Here is a 23,723-nt window from a genome sequence, read left to right as displayed (position 1 = left end):
TGTTTGAAAATGTAAGAATCGTTATTTTAACACCTGTTTTCATCTTGGTATCAAATACACATACTGAATATATTGTCATTAGTAACACTGGTCATAGTAATACTTACAGCATCTACAAGATTTACCACAGACTTCGCAAAGTTGTTTATGTAAGGAGTGGATGATCGATGTTTTTTGAACTAGAAGAAAAAACATTAATAATAATGAATGTACATTCTGCCAGAAGTCAAAAGCAAAACTGCTGGAAAACAACAACAAAAAAACTTTTCTTTTTGAACTATTAACACAGATGGATTTTAATAATGACACAAAAAATTGGATGAAATTTTTGGTTACATTAAATGCATCAATTACCCTTCATTGTTTACACATGGAAGTTACACAACAAAAATAGAGTCTATTAGCACCCTTAAGACCAACAAAGTTTAATTCAAGGTGTGAGCTTTTGAGTGCAAGCACCCTTCGTCAGACTAAATGAACAACCGTCATAACTGTAGACAAGGCAAAAGCAAATTATTATATTCCTACAGTTAAGATGGTTGTTCATTTAGTCTATGGAAGAGTGCATGCATGCCTTGAATAAATCTTTGTTGGTCTTAAAGGTGCTATCGGACTCTATTTATGTTGTGCTACTTCAGACCAACAAGGCGACCCACTCGAATTTATCCACATGGAAGTTATTCAATTGTTGATCGCAAACACCATTTGCAGTTTGCTCTCAATGGCCCCCTTTCTCAGATTCAACTGGAATAACGTTTTCTGAACCACCTAGAAGTTTAAAACATTGCAAAATAACAAGCTTTCGAGATACAAGCCCTGGTTTATGAGCTGCTACATCCTGACATCTGCAGAAACTGCCAGTCCATAGAACAAGAATAAGCAACATGCCTTTTTCAAGCCTCTCCTTGTCCTACACTTCAAGCAAACAGAGACCTGTCACTGCAAAAATCAAAAGCAGGACAGGGATTTCCTTCTCTAGCAGGAGTAAAACCAAACAGTACAGCAGGGAAACCTGTGTTTCCAGGAGCAGCAACTCTTCTTGACTACAGACAAATTTAAAGCCATATTCTTCTATGGGATTCTCATGCGTTGAAAGGTGAGGAATTTGGAGTACTAATACTTATCTAATTTGCATGTAAAAATCTCAAGATTATTAAAATAGATTCAAAATGATTCATAGTTATATTAACAATTAATCCAACAAGAGCTGCATTTCTGTTACCATAAATTCAACTGAACAATTCCTACTATTAAAAATGCAGGATTATGACAATCCATTTATTATAAGAATTTTCATTTATGAATTATCATTTCCCAGCTTTGCCTGAAGCCCTCTTTTGAATTCAAGACATTCAAACTAGGGACCTCCCAATCTGAAGTTTTGTTTCTAAGACACTGTATTATATAAGGGATGTCTTGATAACAACAGTGGGAAAGCTCAAAAATTAGATTTCTTCTCCTTAGGGATTTTGCTGGCACAATATTTACGGGGGGAGAAAGTATCAATATAGATCCCATGAAAAAATGAACAGATACCAGAGAGTACCTTAAAGAATATGGAGGGGGAGCAAATTAAAGGCAAAACTGGTAAAAAAAGAAGAGCTATTTTTTTTGTACTCCACTTTTTATGATTGTAAGCCACTGAGTCTCCTTCTGGTAGTGAAAAGCAGGGTATAAAAACCAAGTCTTCTTTATCTATCCAAAGGAGTTTCAAAGTGGCTTACAAATCACCTAACCTTTCCTGTCCTCACAACAGACACCCTGTGTGGTAGGTGAGGCTGGGAGAACTCTCAGAACTGTAACTGGCACAAGGTCACCCAGCTGGCTGCATGTGTAGGAGGAGTAGGGAATCAACCCAGTTCTCCAGATTAGAGACTGCTGCTTTTAACCACGACACCAAGCTGGCTCCATCAAGTAACTGGAGTTCCCCATCCCGAGAGAGGTGCCACTGGTCTATCAGTTCAGCAGCTTCTAGTAGTTGCAGAACAACACTGCTTCCAGGAGATGGCCTTTTTTGTAGCTTTTCAACAAGAAACCAAAAAGGAACTAATCTGTAACCTGCTGGATTTTGATCACATCTATAGCCCACCCTTCTGCAAAACAACCTTACAGCTGTGCACAATTTCCAGTTCTCAGCAAACTGTACTTATTTCTTAAATTACATCAACAAAGCATACACAACAGTTAGTACTTGGAAAGAGGATATTTTAATATTAACTAATAATTACATTGTTAAGAAAATCTGTAAACTTACCATTTTGTGGTCATTAACAATCATGAGTTCCAAGTATTTCATTTCTTGAAATATGCGTTCTGATGCCTGTAAGATTTTAAAAGCTATAGTTGAATGTTTTAAAAAAAAGAATTTGGTGCTGCTCTGTTCTCTTGCCAAGAGCAAAATTACTGACATAGGAAAGGTCATTTTTTTCTTTACAAAAATATAATTAATATACAAAAGCCAGTGCCAATTTGCTTGACAGAATATTTCTTTGAGCCCAGAAGCAATTATTGGCAAGTAAACATTTAAAGAATCAGGCAACAGGAATAAATGTAACTATTCCTATAATCTTTGCAATCAATTTTACTAGTGTATATCATATATGACAGTGAACTATTCATTCCAAATAAATTCAATAGATAAATTTTTTAATATATTTTAATAATATAATACACTTTTTTATAAAACCTTGAAAATACTGAAGTACTGTCTTATAGTTGTGGTGTAACTACAAAAAGCACTAACAGCCACTTCTTTTCAACTGGAAGTCAGAGTAACATCATGAAATAAACCTTGCATTCCCCAGTCCTGGTCACTACTTGGCAAAGATGAGGGGAGGACAATTTTCGTGTACTTTATTTTTCTGTGGAAATTTTTTTCACTTCTAAAGATGAGTTGTTTCATAAAATGGCAAGATACTCTTGCCATTACACTGTTAGGCAACCTTGGCAGTTTCAAAACTATGATTAATGTTTTTCAGTTAATTATTCCTATATGAATTGTGTGAGAGACTGATTTGTAAACCAGGGGTGGCAGGATAAAGCCACTAATACATATAATAAGCCAAATCTTGTAAAATCAATTTATGAATTCACCTGATTGGCTACACAGATCAAATCTGAAGCTAGCATTCTTACTTAAATGTATCTCACATGACTGAAGTGATACTGTAATCACCAATCTGATATGGAACTAACAAGACATGAAGTATCCCAATGGCTGTTTTGGAGAAGTGCTAAATTCCACTGAAACTGATCAGAGGACAACTATTTCTATGGCAAATCGTGCACGAGTTTTTCAGAGTGCTAAAATCAGTGTGTTAACAGTTCTCAGTGGCTTAAAAAAATAGAATCATAGAATCATAGAGTTGGAAGGGGCCATACAGGCCATCTAGTCCAACCCCCTGCTCAACGCAGGATTAGCCCTAAGCATCCTAAAGCATCCAAGAAAAGTGTGTATCCAACCTTTGCTTGAAGACTTCCAGTGGGGGGGAGCTCACAACCTCCTTTTCTCCAGGCTGAACATTCCCAAGTCCCTCAACCTATCTTCATAGGGCTTGGTCCCTTGGTCCCAGATCATCTTCGTCGCTCTCCTCTGTACCCTTTCAATTTTATCTACGTCCTTCTTGAAGTGAGGCCTCCAGAACTGCACACAATACTCCAGGTGTGGTCTGACCAGTGCCGTATACAAGGGGACTATGACATCTTGTGATTTTGACGTGATGCCCGTTGATACAGCCCAAAATGGCATTCGCCTTTTTTACCGCTGCATCACACTGCCTGCTCATGTTTAGTTTACAATCCACAAGTACCCCAAGGTCTCGTTCACACACAGTGTTACCTAGAAGCGTATCCCCCATCCAGTAGGCATGTTTTTCATTTTTCTGACCCAGATGCAGAACTTTACATTTATCTTTATTAAATTGCATCTTGTTCTCATTTGCCCATTTTTCCATTGTGTCCAGATCTCGTTGAACTCTGTCTCTATCTTCCGGAGTATTTGCCAGTCCTCCAACATAAAGAAAAGAAATGCCATGTTGTCTTTAATTCTTATAAGTAATATTGGATTAATTTTTCACATAAAGCTATGAATTTGTCTCAATAAAATATTTAAGCCACATTTGACATGGGTTTATTTTTCCTCCCAATCAAACATTTCAGTTCAAGTATTGACTGCTCTTGGGACATAAAAATAATATGCTAACTTTATACTCATGCCATGCTAATATGCTTTGATATGTTATACTTCATGATCTTCAAAAAAGGGAGGAAGGATGACCTGGGAAACTACAGACCAGTGAGTCTGACCTCTGTTGTGGGGAAGATAATGGAGCAGATATTAAAGGGAGCGATCTGCAAACATCTGGAGGACAATTTGGTGATCCAAGGAAGTCAGCATGGATTTGTCTCCAACAGGTCCTGTCAAACCAACCTGGATTCCTTTTTTGACCAAGTAACAGGTTTGCTGGATCGTGGAAATTCGGTTGATGTCATTTACTTGGATTTTAGTAAAGCTTTTGATAAGGTTCCCCATGATGTTCTGATGGATAAATTGCAATCTGCAATCTGGATTTTCAGATAGTTAGGTGGATAGGGAATTGGTTAGAGCTAGATATCAGGAAAAAAGTAGTTCAGCAGTGGAATAGGCTGCCTAAGGAGGTGGTGAGCTCCCCCTCACTGGCAGTCTTTAAGCAAAGGTTGGAGACACACTTTTCTTGGATGCTTTAGGATGCTTAGGGCTGATCCTGCGTTGAGCAAGGGGTTGGACTAGATGGCCTGTATGGCCCCTTCCAACTCTATGATTTTATGATTCTATGATTTAGAATGCTTTTATGCTGCTGCTCAGATTTTTATACTGCAAGAAGATACACCATCTAATACCAGGTATTCAATGTATTAGATCAGTTATCTTCTTTACTTTCTCTGTTGTTACGCTACAGTTGCATAGTGAAATCTTTTTTAATCCCTTAATAAACCAATGTTTTTTTTCAAAGGTCTACTTTATTTGTGTGCATTTAACCTGTATTGCTCAAGGGAAAAGAAGCAATAACCCAGGGGAACCTAGGAAGATATACTACATTTAGCAAAGTTTCCCAAATATGTAAAAGCCAAAGAGATCTTGTGATTTGGTGTAGCATTACTGACGTCATAACACTCACAGCCCTTCTTCTCCTTCTTAGCCACTGCAACTCAGATAGGAAGGGCCATTCAGAAGCGGAGTCAGTATCTATAGAAAATAAAATTAAAGCAATGAATGTAACTAATTTCAGCTCTACAGTAGACAGGACACACATTTTGTCAAACAGAATATCTTAACTGCATGCATAACAAGTAACAGGGTAACTTCAAACAAAAGTGTTTTACAAAATACAGTATTCTGTATTCTGATGCTTCTCTAAAGAAAACAGGTACATTCATTAATGTGTTTTTATGAATGAAAGGAACTAAAGGGCACAATTCTACAGCCAGATTGTAAATTGCTAAGGACAGCAACTAAGGTGCATGTTAGCATAGCTGAAGAGATAAGCTAGCATAAACTCAGAGATATGAAGAACACAAAACTGGAAATTTTTGCCAATTCCTTAATCAACCACGAATAAGCAGTAGTAATCACACAGCCAAAGCAAAGCATTTATTCATTTCAACAAAACAGCACGAGAAGCATACATATTTTATTTTTAATAAAATAAAATTTAAAAATTAAATGCTGAAATGCTCTCACTGAAAGCTATGGGACTTTTGGCTGGATCATGTATCTTGCATTCTGTTTGCATTTCCTCTACGGAGAGAGGTGATGCTGCAGAGTATAAACCTGATGAATTATATGTCAGGACCCTCAATACCTTGGAGAGTGTGACTGCAGAAAGACAAATATGACAGGGGAAAACTCTTTTCTTATTGAGAGTAGGTATGCCCAAAATTCAGTCCTTTGAGGGAAAATGAGTAGTACCAATCTACTAAAGGAAGATAACTGGGGTTCCTAAAGAAGACAGGGGTTTCATTTTTAAATGCGACAAATATTTTATGAGTGTGAGAAGGAAACATTGTATGCAACTCCAGTAAGATCTTCTTACCCATGAATGGGAAAAACAACAATATTTTACCACCAAGGACAACTACCAAATTGTCACCTAGAACTGAATATGTTTCAGCAGGTAGCTATTTTTTAAATTATATTTATATGCTGCCCTCCACAGAAGCTCAGGGCGGTTCACATAAAACAGAAATGGTAGAGATAACAATAATACAGTGATAACAACAAGCAACATAGTGGAACAAAAGAAAAATATGGAGAACATTAAATTAACGCATACCAATAGCCCAGTGGGTTGGGCGGAGATGTAGTGGGTGCCATTGGAGGGAGGCTCAGGGGGAAGGCCCATGGGAATTGGTGGTTCAGGTCAACCTCAACCAAATGCCTGCTGGAGGAGCTCCAGTTTGCAGGCCTTGCAGAACTGTTCACGTTCTGTCAGGGCCCTGATCTCCTTTAGGAACTCATTCCACCAGGTGGGAGCCAGAATGGAGAAAGCTCTGGTGCTAGATGAGGCCAAGGGAGCTGACATAGGTCTTAGATTACCAACTACCGTGATTACGGCCACATAGTTCTCCATGGAATTCGAGAACTTTTGTGTTACCTGACAGGGCATTAACTCAATATTTTCATTAATATCTTTTAGTATTTGATATAGCAAAAAAAGTTCAACTGATTTTTGAAATTTAAAACATGAACTACAGGTAAAATAATTTCAATATTTATATTGCATATAATATAATAATAGTATAATAATGTTATACCAAGGTCTTCTACTTGCTTGGAGGCATTTGTTGCTAATATTCTCTGGATGACATGCGGCCTACCCATGCTGCTCTGTAACCAGAAAGAAACACAGGTCTATTATGGTGATTTAAATGTAAACACTTTAGAATATATAAAGACATTTATTTACTTACTTCATTTACATCCTGCCTTTCTCCCCATGGGGACCCAAAGCAGCCTACACTGTTCTTGTCTCCTCTATTTTATCCCCACAACAACTCTGTGAGGGAGGTTAGGCTGAGAGAGTATGACTGGCTCAAGCTTCCATGGAATGTGGGAATTCATACCTGGGTCTCCAAATTATGAGTCTAGCCTTTCTCAACCATTCTACCATTGAGAAACCCCTGATACCTTCTTCAGGCTTCGAAAAAACCCAGAAGTGGTGCAACCATGCAGAATATGGTTGGGGAGCCGAGCTGTGTACAAGCCCACACAGTACGCCACCTCTTCCCACCCCCACTCTAGGCCCATCATTTGTCATGGGGGGTCAACATGACCATATATGGTCATATCACCCAATAAATGTTTAACAAATTTAAAAAGTTTATATATAAAGAAGAAGAAGAGTTGGTTCTTATGTGCCGCTCCTTGAAGGAGTCTTCAAGTGGCTTACAATCGCCTTCACTTTCCTCTCCTCACAACGGAAATGCTGTGAGGTGGGTGAGACTGAGAGAGCCCTGATATCACAGCTCGGTCAGAACTGCTTTATCAGTGCAGTGGCGAGCCCAAGGTCACCAAGCTGGCTGCATGGGGAGGAGCAGAAATCAAACCCATCTCACCAGATTAGAAGTCCACGCTTCTAACCACTACACCAAGCTAACTTCCACTCATTCAGGAAACCCTTCCAGTGCCATCAAGAAACTCCAGGGCTGAGAAAGCTTGTACTAGTCCAACACTCTTAACCACTACACCACACTGGCTCTCTAACATTAATGTTGCTTACACTGAGTCCACCAAAGTTTGTATTCTCTACTCTGACTGGCAAAGATTCTCCCGAGTGTCAGGAGGAGGGATCTGTCACATCAACAAGTATTTGGTGGAGATGCTTTACCACTGAGATACAGCTCTGTCCCTTAATACTGGCTCCAGAGAAACAGCACCTCTAATTTCACTCTCTTGCAATAACTTCTCAAATCAATCCAAATGTTTTTAAAAACTTTATGAAAGCGGGTTGGATCCAAACAAAAATAATATCCATTCCATCATAAAATTTACTCTTAGTCCATTCTTAACTTTCAATAAGATTCTGAGCTAGCACTGCAGCATGGCAAGGCAGCACTGCAGATGGTTTAGGACTAGGGATGAGAATGAACCAGAAAATTCAGATTTGGTTTGGAGCCTTCCTAAACCAAACACCCAAACCGAACTTCGCCCCGAGACTCAGAACAAACTGGTTGGTTCGAGCCAGTCCATTTTCCTTCTTCCCATTTAGAAGTCGTCAGTCTGAAATGGCTGGCAGACATTTTAGAGGCCTATTTCGTTTCCTCCCTCTTCTAAGTGGGAGGGAGCAAAATCAATCACTGAAATAGCTTGCGGCCATTTTAGACTGATAGTAGGGTGAGGGAGCCCTTCTGCTGTCAGCCTAGCAACCAGCCAAACCTCCGAACCAGATAAAGGTCCAAAAAATGCCTGGTAGGGGCATTTTGGTTCATGCTCATCCTTATTTAGGATACTGAAAACTGGCAGCTGCATGTAATTCTCGTAACGCTAGGAATGTCTGTAACAAATCAAAATACTATCATATGTTAACTTACTGTGCTGTGAGTCAACTCCATGGGTTCTATTAAGTATACATAAGTATTATCTTCAAACATGCCACTAGAACATTAAAAAAGAAAGATTAGAAGCGCTAAATATAGTTAAAAAGTACTATGATACCAAGAAATATTATATGTAACTGCACTAAGCTTTGCATTTACTGAAACACCAGTAAATTTTATGTCTGAAATGATTAGGCGTATTTTTGACAGCAACCACTGAAAACATAAGAGCGTGATGGAAAAAAAAACCTTATGCTAATTTGTAAATTAACTTTGTAAATCTCTACAGGATAGCAAGGGTAGAAAACAAAAGAATACAATCAAGTTAATAAAGGATTACAATAAACAAGAAGTTGAGAACATTAAAGAAACAATTACAGAACAACTTCCCTAGGGAGGTGTGCCTGGCACCCCCCCCCCTCCCCATTGTCAATCTTCAGGAGGCAACCAAAAACAGTTTTATTTAGGACTGCATTTCATTACTGGCCTTCCTAATTGTATTTTTTACTCTGTGACTTCCATAGGTTTTATAATTGTTGCTTTTATTGTGTTTTTATAATGTTTTATTCATATTGCAAACTACATAGAGTTGCACAGGGGAGAAAGGTAGTTAATAAATATCTTAAATAAATAAAATACAATTTAAAATATGCAAGCTCCAAAGAAAGTAGAGATTACTGCCTGACTGACAATTTCATTTATCAAATGGTAGATGAACCCACAAGAGGTTCAGCCATGCTGGACTTAATACTGACCAACAGGCAAGAGTTGGTGGATGAGGTGAAGGAGGTGGGGACCCTAGGGGGAAGTGACCATGTCCTCATAGAATTCCTTTTGAGATGGGGAGCCAAGGAAGCTTGTAGCCAGACGCGGATGTTGGATTTTCGTAGGGCAAACTTTAATAAACTCAGAAACATGATGAGTGTCATACCATGGATGAGAATGCTGGAAGGGAAGGGAAGGGAGCATGTGAAGGGTGGGTGCTACTCAAACAAGAGCTATTGCATGCTCAATCAATGACTATCCCAGAAAGACGAAAACACTGCAGGAGCTCTAAGAAGCCTATTTGGATGAACAGAGAACCTAAAGAGGAACTAAGAAAGAAAAGGAAAATGTTCAAGAAATGGAGGGAAGGACAGAGCTAAAAAGAAGAGTACCTACAGGTTACTAGGCACTGTAGATCAATCATAATAAAGGCCAAAGCTGAGAGTGAGCTAAGATTGGCCAGGGAAGCCACTGTAACAAGAAAAGATTGTTCAGTTATGTGAGGAGCAAACGTAAAGTAAAGGAGGCAATAGGCCCACTGTTGGGTGCGGATGGACAAACTCTAAAGGAGGATGCAGAGAAAGCAGAAAGGTTCAGCGCCTATTTAACATCTGTTTTTTTCCCCACAGGTCAAAGGGTTTAGGCACATCTAGAGATGGCAGTAGCCAAGAGATAGTGTCTGGGTGGCAGGTTGACATGGACAGAGAAGTTGTCGAGAGGCATTTAGCTGCACTGGATGAGTTCAAATCCCCTGGGCCGGATGAAATGCACACGAGAGTGCTCAAAGAACTTTCCAGAGAACTTGCACAACCCTTGTCCATCATCTTCGGCAGTGGTCCCCAACCTTTTTATCACCGGGGACCACTCAACGCCTTTTACTGAGGCCCGGTGTGTGTGTGTGGGGAGGGTAGTTTACTCCTCTACTCTCAACCACTGCCCTAGCGCTCTCTGATCGCTATGGTAATGTTTAAACATCCCTTCAAAATAAGATACAGACACGCCACAACAATGAAGTGTGTTGTAAAGCAGTGGTCCCCAACCTGCGGGCCGCGGCCCGGCGCCGGGCCGCAAAGGCCATGGCGCCGGGCCGCGGCTCCCTCTCCCCGCTCCCCCCACCCCCGCAGTAAAAAACTTCCCAGGCCGCAAGCTTGCGGCCCGGGAAGCTACTTACTGCGGGAGGGCGGGGAGAAGGAATCAGGGCCGGGCCGCGCCCGTGCAGGCCGCGCCGGCGCGGCCCGATCCACGGGCGCGGCCCGCGGGTGTGGCCCGATCCGCGGGCGCGGCCGGGCGCAGCTCGCGGGTGCGGCCGGCGGGTGCGGCCGGCGGGCGCGGCCGGGCGCGGCCCGATCCGCGGGCGCGGGCGCGGGCGCGGCCCGAAGCGTGGGCGTGGCCCGCGCGGGCGCGGTCCCTGCGGGCGCGGCCCAATGCCCTGCCGGTCCCCAGCCTAAAAAAGGTTGGGGACCACTGTTGTAAAGGGCTGGGGGGGATGAAGTAAAGGGCCGGGGGGGGGGAGGCGTCCTTCGGGGCCCACCTCCAATTAGTCGAAGGACCACATGTGGTCCGCAGCACACAGGTTGAGGATCACTAATCTTCGGGACCTCTTTAAGGACTGGAGGACTGGAAGAGAGCAAACATTATTCCAATCTTCAAAAAATCGTGGATCGTGGAAATTCAGTTGATGTCGTTTACTTGGATTTTAGTAAAGCTTTTGATAAGGTTCCCCCATGATGTTCTGATGGATAAATTGAAGGATTGCAATCTGGATTTTCAGATAGTTAGGTGGATAGGGAATTGGTTAGAGAACCGCACTCAAAGAGTTGTTGTCAATGGTGTTTCATCAGACTGGAGGGAGGTGAGTAGCGGGGTACCTCAGGGCTCAGTGCTCGATCCGGTACTTTTTAACATATTTATTAATGATCTAGATGAGGGGATGGAAGGACTACTCATCAAGTCTGCAGATGACACCAAACTGGGAGGACTGGCAAATACTCCAGAAGATAGAGACAGAGTTCAACGAGATCTGAACACAATGGAAAAATGGGCAAATGAGAACAAGATGCAATTTAATAAAGATAAGTGTAAAGTTCTGCATCTGGGTCAGAAAAATGAAAAGCATGCCTACTGGATGGGGGATACGCTTCTAGGTAACACTGTGTGTGAACGAGACCTTGAGGTACTTGTGGATTGTAAACTAAACATGAGCAGGCAGTGTGATGCAGTGGTAAAAAAGGCAAATGCCATTTTGGGGTGTATCAACAGAGGCATCACATCAAAATCACAAGATGTCATAGTCCCATTGTATACGGCACTGGTCAGACCACACCTGGAATACTGTGTGCAGTTCTGGAGGCCTCACTTCAAGAAGGATGTAGATAAAATTGAAAGGGTACATAGGAGAGCGACGAGGATGATCTGGGGCCAAGAGACCAAGCCCTATGAAGAGTAGAAGATAGGGACTTGGGAATGTTCAGCCTGGAGAAAAGGTTGAGAGGGGACATGATAGCCCTCTTTAAGTATTTGGAAAGGTTGTCATTTTGAGGAGGGCAGGATGCTGTTCCCATTGGCTGCAGAGGAAAGGACACGCAGTAATGGGTTTAAACTACAAGTACAATGATATAGGCTAGATATCAGGAAAACAAATTTCACAGTCAGAGTAGTTCAGCAGTGGAATAGGCTGCCTAAGGAGGTGGTGAGCTCTCCCTCACTGGCAGTCTTCAAGCAAAGGTTGGATACACACTTTTCCTGGATGCTTTAGGATGCTTTGTGCTGATCCTGCATTGAGCAGGGGGTTGGACTAGATGGCCTGTATGGCCCCTTCCAACTCTATGATTCTATGATTACTGTACCTACAGAATTAGAATCTAGCTAGTTGAGTGAAAATGAACAGGATGGAGAACAATTTAAAACTGACTCCTAGAACATAAAATTTCCTTGGTGGATCAGACCAAGGTTCATCTAAAACCAGAAGGGCGCTACATAAGGCAGTCTATATTAAAGGGGGAGGAAATTGGTAGTTGCTAAAAGATCCATCTATGTATCACCAATAGTGGCTCACTGACAATATCAGTTATTTAGTATCAATTATCTATGAATGTTTTTAAAGGAAACAAAAATAATTATAAATACACTGATATCTATTCTGTATATGGCATGTGCTCCTTCTCAACTGACCAGGGAAGCACACAAATGGCAAAGTGATTCTTTGCTTCCCCACCCCCCATCTCTACTAGCAGTAAAGTTTTACTTGGGTTCTTTTTGTCTTACGAAGAGTAAGAAGAAACCCTGCATACATTTTCAGTTCATCTTCATCCCTAGTTTGGCAGCACTAAAATACTGTTCTTTCCAAATCAATTCCTGAATCCTTTAAGGCCATTTTACTTCCAGCCAGGCTAATTTCTGATTCTAAAGTGTGGCCTTGGAGGGTTTGAAAGAAATCTGGCAGGCAGAAGGAAAGGTTAAACTCCCCCCCACCCCCACCCGGCCCTTCTCCAAATGGAACTAGGGTTCAAATACCTTCAAATTTGGATCTGGGATTTTTCAGAAATTCCAATTTTTCGTGTTCAATAAATCCAAGAAAAAATGGATTTTAAAACCCCCCAGCTTCGGGGGTGGGCTGACGTGGCTTTTTCCTGCAGCAGGGTTTAAACCTCGTCACAGGAAAAGTTGTCCCCAGGAACTGCATGTGGCAGGGAGGTCTCTTATCACCACATGCAGATCTGAGAGGATCCCCTTGGATGGTGGGAACTGAGAGATCCACACCACCATAGCCAATTCTGGACTGGTGCCTCTTGCACCTCAGTTTAAGCCAAGCTGCAAGAGGAGGCAGACTCTGCTGAGGAGGTCTGGAGCTCTCAGCTCCTGCTGACCCAGCTGATCAGGATAGCAGAATATCCCCAAATAAGGAATATTCAGCTTTTACTGGTACTCAGCTATACTGGTAGCCAATCCAATCAGAGGACCTGTAATTGGTTTAAATAATACCTTAAAATACCAGTAAGATATTTTTCGAGTATGTTTTTCCACTCAGACTGCACACCCCAAACCAGTATGCACACTCCATGCAAACAGAACCCCATCATCATTATGGGAGGAAAACAAAGACCGGTACCCGATTTCTAGCTTTTTCAAATCACTTGCATATCAGATACAACAATGATGCTCACGGTTCACTACAATATTAGGTATCTGACAAACTTTCAAGTTCTCCTAAACATCTGTATCAGAGACTTTATCCCTACAAAGCAATATAGTGCTGTTAATAGCTTGGATTCTGTCAAGTGTTTCTGTGAGTACCAAGATTTCTTTCTGTTGACTGCCTGCAAAATTTGACTGCCTTACTTTCCCTTCCTGCTCCAGCTTCAAATGACCCCTGAACATCCTATGGGAGCAGCATGTGAGGGAGAGGATCATTTGGGCCTGCAGTGGGAAGGGGAATGCGAGAAAGTTGCTCTTTATAGGCAGGAATTCTTGCAGCTACAGAAACACTCAGCCAGATCCAAGCCACGACAGCATCCAATATGTGCTGGGAGTTCTTCTCAACAAACTTAAGAATAGAAAATTGACTATAATACCAATAACCTTATTTTCAGGAGCAAAATGGTACGACTCCCCATAGTAACAGGTGAGATTACTAAGTTAAACCACTAACTATTAAGATATTGTTAATTATGACTAATACCATCAGCACTTACTGGAGTCCGTTACATGTAGAAAGTGCAGCTTTGGAGTGTTTGATATCTCTGATATTCCCATGATAGTAACAGTGCTCTCCACCCTGAAAAATAACACATAATTAGCAAAAATTATTGCAACTGCTTTTTCACCTATTGTGTGGACAGGTGACTGGCTACTTAAATGTAGGTTTTAAGGACAAAAGAGTTTCCAATAAAACAGTGTGCTATTTAGAATACAGAAATTGGGCTGTGGATGAAAAAACAGAATGAGTTTCTATTGAAATAAAAATGTCACATAAAACCCATCGCTAGCATCTCCAGAAAAACACTTTCCTCTGAGGGAAAACATAAAATAATTGTTGCTAGAAAATGACTGAGAAAGCAAGCAAAGAGTCCCCTTTATCTATTTGTGCTCCATGAAATCCAAACTGAGGCACACAGTGTTAACCCCTCTCCTGTACATAATACAAAACTGTTTAGATAATGAAAAGCTCAATGTTCAATCAACAAAAAGTACTTTAAATCTGGTGGAAGAGCACTGTTTTACAGGCCTTTCAGAACTTTGACGGCTCCAATAGGGTCCCTGCTGGCAGTTCTTTCCACAAGGCTGAAGCCAGGGCTGAGAAGCCTGTGGCTCTGGTTGAGGCCACTTCCTTGGGGCCAGGGACTACCAACAAGCTGGAATCTGCTGAGTGGGGACATACTCCGAGATGTGGTCCCTCAATGTAATTTCTTTACTCATACAGAATCACAGAATCATAGAGTTGGAAGGGGCCATACAGGCCATCTGGTCCAACCCCCTGCTCAACACAGGATCAGCCCAAAGCCAGTTTGGTGTAGTGGTTATGAGTGCAGACTTCTAATCTGGCATGCCAGGTTCGATTCTGCACTCCCCCACATGCAACCAGCTGGGTGACCTTGGGCTCGCCACGGCACTGATAAAACTGTTCTGACCGGGCAGTGATATCAGCGCTCTCTCAGCCTCACCCACCCCACAGGCGGTCTGTTGTGGGGGGAGGAATGGGAAGGCGACTGTAAGCCGCTTTGAGCCTCCTTCCGGTAGGGAAAAGTGGCATATAAGAACCAACTCTTCTTCTTCTTCTAAAGCATCCAAGAAAAGTGTGTATCCAACCTTTGCTTGAAGACTACCAGTGAGGGGGAGCTCACCACCTCCTTAGGCAGCCTGTTCCACTGCTGAACATACAATTGCTATTTCTAAATTGCGCCACCTGTCATGCCCCCACTGCAACCTCTGATCTCCCAGGAGTTGCCACAGCAACCAGGGCCTGCAGCTGAACCAGCTCTGGCAGAAGAGAGAAGGGCCTCTGAATGTGCAGCATGGGAAGGCAGCACAAGTCAGCCAGGCTCTTCCCAAGAGGCATCTTTGGTGCATTTGCAGATGCATTCCAGCCCTGACAGCTCTCCTGAGCGACACAGGCGAAGCAGAAGGATGGTGTTTGCTGAATGTCAAAGGAGCCAGAGACTGCAGACACGCTGTCAAAGTAGATGGGGCCCAGCTGGGATAGCTCCTGGGGAGGATGAGTGAGTCCTCCCCCAGGTTCAGCCAATTAGCTGGGCTGCTTTTAGGAGAGACAGCAGCAACTCTTCAGCGTGGATGCAATCTAGGTCCGGCTTAGATTCCTTGGTCTGCGAACATCTGACTCCCATTGGCTTCCCTGACTATTAGCAAACAGCTTTTGACTATGCATATGGTAATTGGATTGGCCTTGTTGAATATATGCTTATTTGGTCTCTGACCGTGGCTTTCCCTCGACTACTCTTTGCTTCGCCCTTAACTCTGCTTGCTTTGATTCCTAACGACTTGGACTGGACTTTGACTTTACTCTGGTGTGGACTCCAGCTAGGCTCTGCAGCCCAGGTATCTCCTGCCCCTAGGTGTGGCCAGCTAGGGCAGCATACCACCTCGGTTTCATATCTCAACAAACAGAGAAGGAAAAATTCTAGCAATTATCAAATCCATCTAGAACTAACAATGCAACATTAAAGAGAGTTATACCTCTCTAAGTCCACTGATGTCATTGGGTTTAAAAGAACTGTTTAGAACTGCACTGAAATTCTCTTTTCTAGTATATGAGAATGTCCTTGCCCTGAACACAAAGTAATGATCCTTGCTATAGAACATGTGACCTCAAGGTTTCTGTCTGCCTTTCCTAATCAATTGACTCTGAAAATATCCTCCAGGAAATCTAGATCAAGTTACTGCAGTATGCAATGATGGTCCATTTGCTGAGTCTAAAATTCTGTATAATCCTGTAATAGGACTCATCATTCAGCAACTGCGGTACTACTGGTAATGCAACTGATGGCTACTTTGGCTTTGAGTTAATGCTGAGAAGAACCATTCTGTAATAATGCAGTCATCCACGTAGGAAAGTGTATGTACTAAGCCTTTCCACAGAGCAGCAGAAAGACATGAAACCATGAACTGTTCTGACATTTGCTATTAGTCTTTTCACACAATGGGAACCTTGAGATTTGCACCTTTAAAAGCTACCATCCATACCAATTATTTCAACATGGGTCCTCTCTTGAATATTGTATCTATAGTCAAATAATCACAGGATTTCCAGATATAGCTGAGGACCGCTTTATCATAAGCACAACGAGGCATAGAAATCCAAGGCTTGCCTCTGATCTCACCATGTAGAAAAAAAGAACACAAAGAAGTAACAATCTGAAAATCTGTTGCTCTCATGTTTTGTGAAAAGGTTTGGTGCACGAACCATACCTTACAGATTACAGCAATGGAGACTTATGTTTCAAGCAGAAATAGCTCAATTTCCAGCACAGCAAAAAGCAGTGCTACAACACATTTTTCTGATGGCAAGCATCATCTCTTTTCAAAAGTTACAAAGACTTGAAATGCCATCTACTAAATTTTGCAGAGTACCAGAGGAGGTAAGCACTGGTAAAAATCTCTAACAGTAGTATATGATAAAGCACTAAACAGGGCATATCTCAGCTGCAAATCCTATGAATCATACAATTTATGGTTTTTCTTTGCTTTTAAAACCAAATATTACTATTTGTTGAGTCTTGGCATAACAAGTATCACTCAAAATATGCATTTCAATTCAACAGAAGAGAAGGGCAAACAGTAAATACAGTTCCTCTAAAACAAGAATTACAAGCTGATTTACAGGCTCCCTGCTGCCACAGCATCTTGTATACTGTCAGTAATTATTATATTGTTTGCCAACAATGCAAACACTTGGCACTAATACTACTGAAGTTGTATTTAGAGCAAGACAATTAGACTAACGATACACAGTATTTAATATGCTACCCATACTGAATGAAGCACATCAGCCAAAAGAAGACTTAAGTATTTCATGTGTTCAATTTGGCAAGGCAATTTCAAGTCCTCCCTCCTTAAAAATGGCCACATGATTGAAATTTTCCTCCATTATTTACTTAAAATGTAGGCAACAAGTATGGGACCAACATAATGAAAATGGTTTGTGACAAAAGCAGGGCTCTGGATTTTATAAAATACTAGTAACAAAATTAAATAGTGAATATGCTAGTGAATTTTCACTGTTCAATCAGGAGAAGATTTTTACAATACCTTTGAATATTGTGGTTTTCCATCTTCATAATGAATCTCCACATAATCAGACGATAATAAATCACTAGAAAGAAATGAGGGAAGAGAAATGGAAAAGAATGTGAGGAAAACAGAAGTACAGTAACATTTGAAAATAAATATTGTATTTTTAAAATATTTGTCAACAAAATACATTCAGAAGGAGATAACAACAGGGAATTCTTGAATGTATCTAACAGTATTAGCCGGGAGCTCAACATACCAGACTATTCTCTGAGCTTCTATATGAGTTCAATTGCCTAAGTAATGAATTTGTGTTATCACCAAATAAAGATACTGCGAATGAACACTGTATTTATCTCTGTACTGATTTTGCACAGAAATGCTGAAAACTAGAATCATCCTCTGATTTCCCATCCATGAGGTTTGGGAACCCACTGACAGTGTGTCTCAGGTGTGTAGTTCCTTGCAATACACCCAATACATGCAGTCACTCTTTTGTGTGAACTGGGCAACGTACGGATTTTCCTTGCATACTCATCCTTTATACATATGATGAAGACGACGAGTTGGTTTTTATTTCATTGCCCAAAGGAGTCTTGAAGCAGCTTCCAATCACCTTCCCTTCCTCTCCCCACAACAGACGGTGGAGCTGAGACCTCTGACAGGACTTCTTGGTCAGAACAGCACTATCAGGGCGGTGATGAGTCCTGATATGCAGCCATATGGCTGCATGTGGGGGAGCAGGAAATCAAGCCCAAATCACCAGATCAGAAGCCACTGCTCTTAATACTAGACCACGTTGGCTCATATGAACCAGAATCCTGATTTTTTCAAGTTCTTCACAAAAGACCTTCAGACACACAGTAGCTAAGCATGAGAATCAGAATGGTCAGAATCTTGGCCTTAGGCAACAATTTCCATGAAAGACTTTGGCCGACAGGAACGCAAAAACAAAAGACACCTGGGAACTCTTGGATTGACGGACTGTTAAAAATCTGGACTAAGTATGGTAGCAGATTATCTCCAACGCCATCTAAATTAAGATCACCAATCGAAGCTCATTTTAGCACAGCACAACAAAAAAGATTGACGTCTACGATACAAAGAACTTTTAACAAAATCCGGCAAGTTCAAAGAAAGACAAGTTTTAGAGAAAGAAGGAGTGGAAATTCAATGGCTGGAATATAACCAACTTCTATCTAGGTTCAAAGCAGAATTCCAGCATCCATTAAACTTAGAGGCTCCAATACCAGAATTTGAAAACTTATTAATCCAAGAAAAAACCACACTTACAAGGACTAATATATAAACTTTTATTGAAATATGAAACTGAGATGGAACAGATAAAACTATGCACGATCAAATGGATGCAAAACTTCGAGACCCAAGTGACCTTAGAACAATGGGAATATATATGGACTAGAATTCCAAAGCTTACTAACAGTCAAATTCTTAGAAAAAACTGGTATAAAATGTTCTATAGGTGGTTGTTGTTGTTATGTGCGAAGTCGTGTCCGACCCATCGCGACCCCATGGACAATGATCGTCCAGGCCTTCCTGTCCTCTACCATTCCCTGGAGTCCTTTTAAGTTTGCACCTACTGCTTCAGTGACTCCATCCATCCACCTCATTCTCTGTCGTCCCCTTCTTCTTTTGCCCTCGATCACTCCCAGCATTAGGCTCTTCTCCAGGGAGTCCTTCCTTCTCATGAGGTGGCCAAAGTATTTGAGTTTCATCTTCAGGATCTGGCCTTCTAAAGAGCAGTCAGGGCTGATCTCCTCTAGGACTGACCGGTTTGTTCGCCTTGCAGTCCAAGGGACTCGCAAGAGTCTTCTCCAGCACCAGAGTTCAAAAGCCTCAATTCTTTGACGCTCGGCCTTCCTTATGGTCCAACTTTCGCAGCCATACATTGCAACTGGGAATACCATAGCCTTGACTAAACGCACTTTTGTTGGCAGGGTGATGTCTCTGCTTTTTAGGATGCTGTCTAGATTTGCCATAGCTTTCTTCCCCAGGAGCAAGCGTCTTTTAATTTCTTGGCTGCAGTCCCCATCTGCAGTGATCTTGGAGCCCAGGAAAATAAAATCTGTCACTACCTCCATTTCTTCCCCATCTATTTGCCAGGAATTGAGAGGGCCGGCTGCCATGATCTTTGTTTTCTTGATGTTGAGTTTCAAGCCAACTTTTGCACTCTCCTCCTTCACCCGCATCAACAGGCTCTTTAGTTCCTCTTCACTTTCTGCCATTAGAGTGGTATCATCTGCATATCTGAGGTTGTTGATATTTCTCCCTGCAATCTTGATCCCAATTTGTGACTCCTCTAATCCCGCCTTTCTCATGATGTGCTCCGCATACAAGATAAATAGGCAAGGTGACAGTATACAGCCTTGCCGAACTCCTTTCTCAATTTTGAACCAATCCGTGATTCCATGTTCAGTTCTCACTTTTGCTTCTTGACCTGCATATAAATTTCTCAAGAGACAAATAAGATGCTCTGGTATTCCCATCTCTTTAAGAACTTGCCACAATTTGTTGTGCTCCACACAATCAAAGGCTTTAGCATAGTCAATGAAGCAGAAGTAGATGTTCTTCTGGAACTCCCTAGCTTTTTCCATGATCCAGCGTATGTTGGCAATTTGATCTCTAGTTCCTCTACCTCTTCGAAATCCTGCCTGTACTTCTGAAAGTTCTCGGTCCACATATTGCTGGAGCCTAGCTTGTAGGATTTTGAGCATAACTTTGCTAGCATGAGAAATGAGTGCAATGGTGCGGTAGTTTGAACATTCTTTGGCATTGCCCTTCTTTGGGATTGGAATGTAAACTGACCTTTTCCAATCCTGTGGCCATTGCTTAGTTTTCCAAATTTGCTGGCATATTGAGTGTAGCACTTTTACTGCATCGTCCTTTAAGATTTTGAATAGTTCAACTGGAATGCTGTCACCACCACTAGCTTTATTGTTGCTCAGACTTCCTAAGGCCCATTTGACTTCACATTCCAGGATGTCTGGCTCCAGGTCAGTAACTACCCCACTGTGGTCATCAGGGATGTTAAGCTCGCTCTTGTATAGTTCTTCTGTATAATTTTGCCACCTTTGCTTAATCTCTTCTGCTTCTGTGAGGTCCCTACCATTTTGGTCCCTTATCATACCCATCTTTGCATGAAACGTTCTCTTCATATCTCCAATTTTCTTGAAAAGATCTCTGGTCCTCCCCATTCTATTGTTTTCTTCTATTTGTTTGCACTGTTCATTTAAGAAGGCATTCTTATCTCTTCTAGCTTTTCTCTGGAATTCTGCATTCAATTGGGTGTATCTTTCTCTTTCTCCCTTGCCTTTCACTTCCCTTCTCTCCTTAGCTATTTGTAAAGCTTCCTCAGACAGCCATTTTGATTTCTTGCATTTCTTTTTCTTTGGGATGGTTTTAGTTGCTACCTCTTGTACAATGTTGCGAACCTCCGTCCATAGTTCTTCAGGCACTCTGTCTATCAGATCTAATTCCTTAAATCTATTTGTCACCTCTACTGTATATTCGTCGGGGATATGATTTAGTTCGTACCTGAGTGGCCTAGTGCTTTTCCCTACTTTCTTTAATTTAAGCCTAAATTTTGCAACAAGAAGCTCATGATCTGAACCACAATCAGCTCCTGGTCTTGTTTTTATTGCCTGTATAGAACTTTTCCATCTTTGGCTGCAGAGTACATAGTCAATCTGATTTCTGTGTTGACCGTCTGGTGATGTCCATGTGTAGAGTCGTCTCTTGGGTTGTTGGAAAAGAGTGTTTGCTATGACCATTGTATTCTCTTGACAAAATTCTACCAGCCTGTGCCCTGCTTCATTTTGTACTCCAAGGCCAAACTTGCCTGTTATCCCAGTTATCTTTTGGCTTCCTACTTTAGCATTCCAATCCCCCATGATGATAAGCACATCATTTTTTGGTGTTGCTTCTATAAGGTGTTGTAGGGCTTCATAGAACTGATCAACTTCAGCAGCAGTGGTTGGGGCATAGACCTGGATCACTGTGATGTTGAATGGTTTGCCTTGGATTAGAACTGAGATCATTCTGTCATTTTGGGGATTGTATCCCAAGACTGCTTTTCCTACTCTCTTATTGATTATGAAGGCTACTCCATTTCTTCTGCGAGATTCTTGTCCACAGTAGTATACCTGATGGTCATCTGAATTAAATTCACCCATTCCTGTCCATTTTAGTTCACTGATTCCTAAAATGTCGATGTTCAGTCTTCTCATTTCTTGTTTAACCACGTCCAGCTTGCCTTGATTCATGGATCTGACGTTCCAGGTTCCTATGGAATAAAAATCTTTACAGCATCGGACTGTCTTTTCGCCACCAGTTACTTCCACAACTGAGCGTCCTTTCGGCTTTGGCCCAGCTGCTTCATTCATTCTGGCGCTACTCGTACTAGCCGTCTGCTCATCCCCAGTAGCATATTGGACACCTTCCGACCTGAGGGGCTCATCTTCCGGCGTCATATCGTTATGCCTATTGGAACTGTCCATAGAGTTTTCATGGCAAAGATACTGGAGTGGTTTGCCATTTCCTTCTCCAGTGGATCACCTTTTGTCAGAGCTCTCAGCTATGACCTGTCCGTCTTGGGTGGCCCTGCACGGCATAGCTCATAGCTTCACTGAGCTACGCAAGCCCCCTTGCCACAACAAGGCAGCGATCCTTGAAGGGGGTCTATAGGTGGTATGTAACACCAAAAGTGATTGCTGCAATTGCAAAAAGTTGTGATAATGTTGGAAATGTGCAGATAAAGTAGGCTCTTTTTATCGCATGTGGTGGAAATGTGAAAAAATGTACAAGTACTGGGCTAAGGTTCATATAATAATGCAGAAAATGACAACGGTAGCGGCAAGATTAGTGCTGGCTAGAAAAATGGAAAACGCATGAGCTACCGTCAATAGAAGATTGGTTGAGCAAATTGGCGGATCTCGCCAAGATGGCTAAACTGACATTAATGGTTAATGGAAAATCAGAAGAAGCCTTTCAGGAACAATGGGGTCCTTATCTGAACTGTCTAAAAAAGTAAATCAGATGGGAAAGGAGAGGGTTCTAATATGCTTAGATTCTAAACAATTGCTTTACTAATGTTTATTATATGTATCTATTCTATTTCTAGCTTTTTTGGAAAAATAAAAATTATATATTAAAAAAAAAGAATGGTCAGAATCTTCAGCAGAAAATAACCATATAAAGAAGAAATTAAATATAAGAAAATAGATTAAGGAAGGTAGGTAGAAGAACGAAGGATTAAATAAGGCACACAAGTAGAGTCTGGAAAAAAGGTACCTTTGCCAGTCACAGCACAATGGAGTCAAGAGAGGTTAAACTTCCAGAAAAACAGCAATGCTGACAAAAGAATCAAGGAAAACGAGTGCTCCCAAAATGTTTAAAGGGCTGTGGTATCAGATAACTGCTACTGAAAGCAAGTACTGGTCATTATGATTCTCCATCCAAGAAAACGTTTTTGGTTTTTCTTTCATCCCAAGCAATTTAGAGGGAAGTTCAACAATTTCAGGGACGTCACAGAAATACTGACAAGGAACATGGTTAACATTTATTTACTGTATTTGCCAGCGTATAAGATGACTTTTCCCCCCTGAAAAACATGCCTCCAAGTGGGGGGGTCGTCTTATACGCCGGGTGCACTTCAGTTGGGATAGACATAGCTTCCCATTAATGGCCTCCCGATGCTCTCCCAGTGCCCATAGTTTAAGGTGACCAGAATTAAGGGACGCCAAGGCAGAGGCAGAGGCGGCGCTCCCCCCCCCCCCCACTGGGCTCACCAACTCTGCTGCTGTCTTGTGAACTCCTCCCGGCTCGGAACTCGCTGGGCCCGCCAAACTCCTCCCGGCTCAGAACTCGCTGGGCCCTGCGTGCACACCCCACCTCGCCACGGCAGCGACGGGCCCTCCCTCCCACAAAATACTCTGAAGCGGGAGGGGGGAGAGAGAGGGAGCTCCTGACGGGCCGGCTGGGTGAGCCAGTGGCAAAGGAGTGGAAAGGAGGAGGATGCTGGGGGGGGGGGGGTGCCAGCCTCTGCTCCCCTCCCTTCCCTTGGTGTTTTGAAGTCGCCCCCATTCAGGAAGAGAGCACACGCGGCCAGCCCGGCGCGCAGG

At 42.0% G+C, this 23,723-nt stretch overlaps 1 protein-coding gene across 5 annotated transcripts in view; it reads right to left on the bottom strand.

The window, feature by feature from the left end:
• ADAM23 (ADAM metallopeptidase domain 23) overlaps positions 1-23,723 on the bottom strand; it is a 155,050-nt gene that overhangs the window by 101,089 nt on the left and 30,238 nt on the right. For all 5 annotated transcript variants that reach the window (XM_077319247.1, XM_077319249.1, XM_077319250.1 and 2 more), the window contains exons 4-10: positions 17,602-17,665; positions 14,031-14,113; positions 8,569-8,632; positions 6,793-6,865; positions 5,157-5,224; positions 2,255-2,320; positions 108-179 (exon numbers count right to left, since the gene is read on the bottom strand). In XM_077319247.1, the coding sequence (XP_077175362.1) occupies positions 108-179; positions 2,255-2,320; positions 5,157-5,224; positions 6,793-6,865; positions 8,569-8,632; positions 14,031-14,113; positions 17,602-17,665 (490 nt within the window). The remainder of the gene's footprint in view (positions 1-107; positions 180-2,254; positions 2,321-5,156; positions 5,225-6,792; positions 6,866-8,568; positions 8,633-14,030; positions 14,114-17,601; positions 17,666-23,723) is intronic.

This window comes from Paroedura picta, chromosome 2 (genome assembly GCF_049243985.1).
Source record: "Paroedura picta isolate Pp20150507F chromosome 2, Ppicta_v3.0, whole genome shotgun sequence".
Lineage (NCBI taxonomy): Eukaryota > Metazoa > Chordata > Lepidosauria > Squamata > Gekkonidae > Paroedura > Paroedura picta.
The sequence above is the reverse complement of the archived record's forward strand: the minus strand, read 5'-3'. Positions and strand labels throughout refer to the sequence as shown.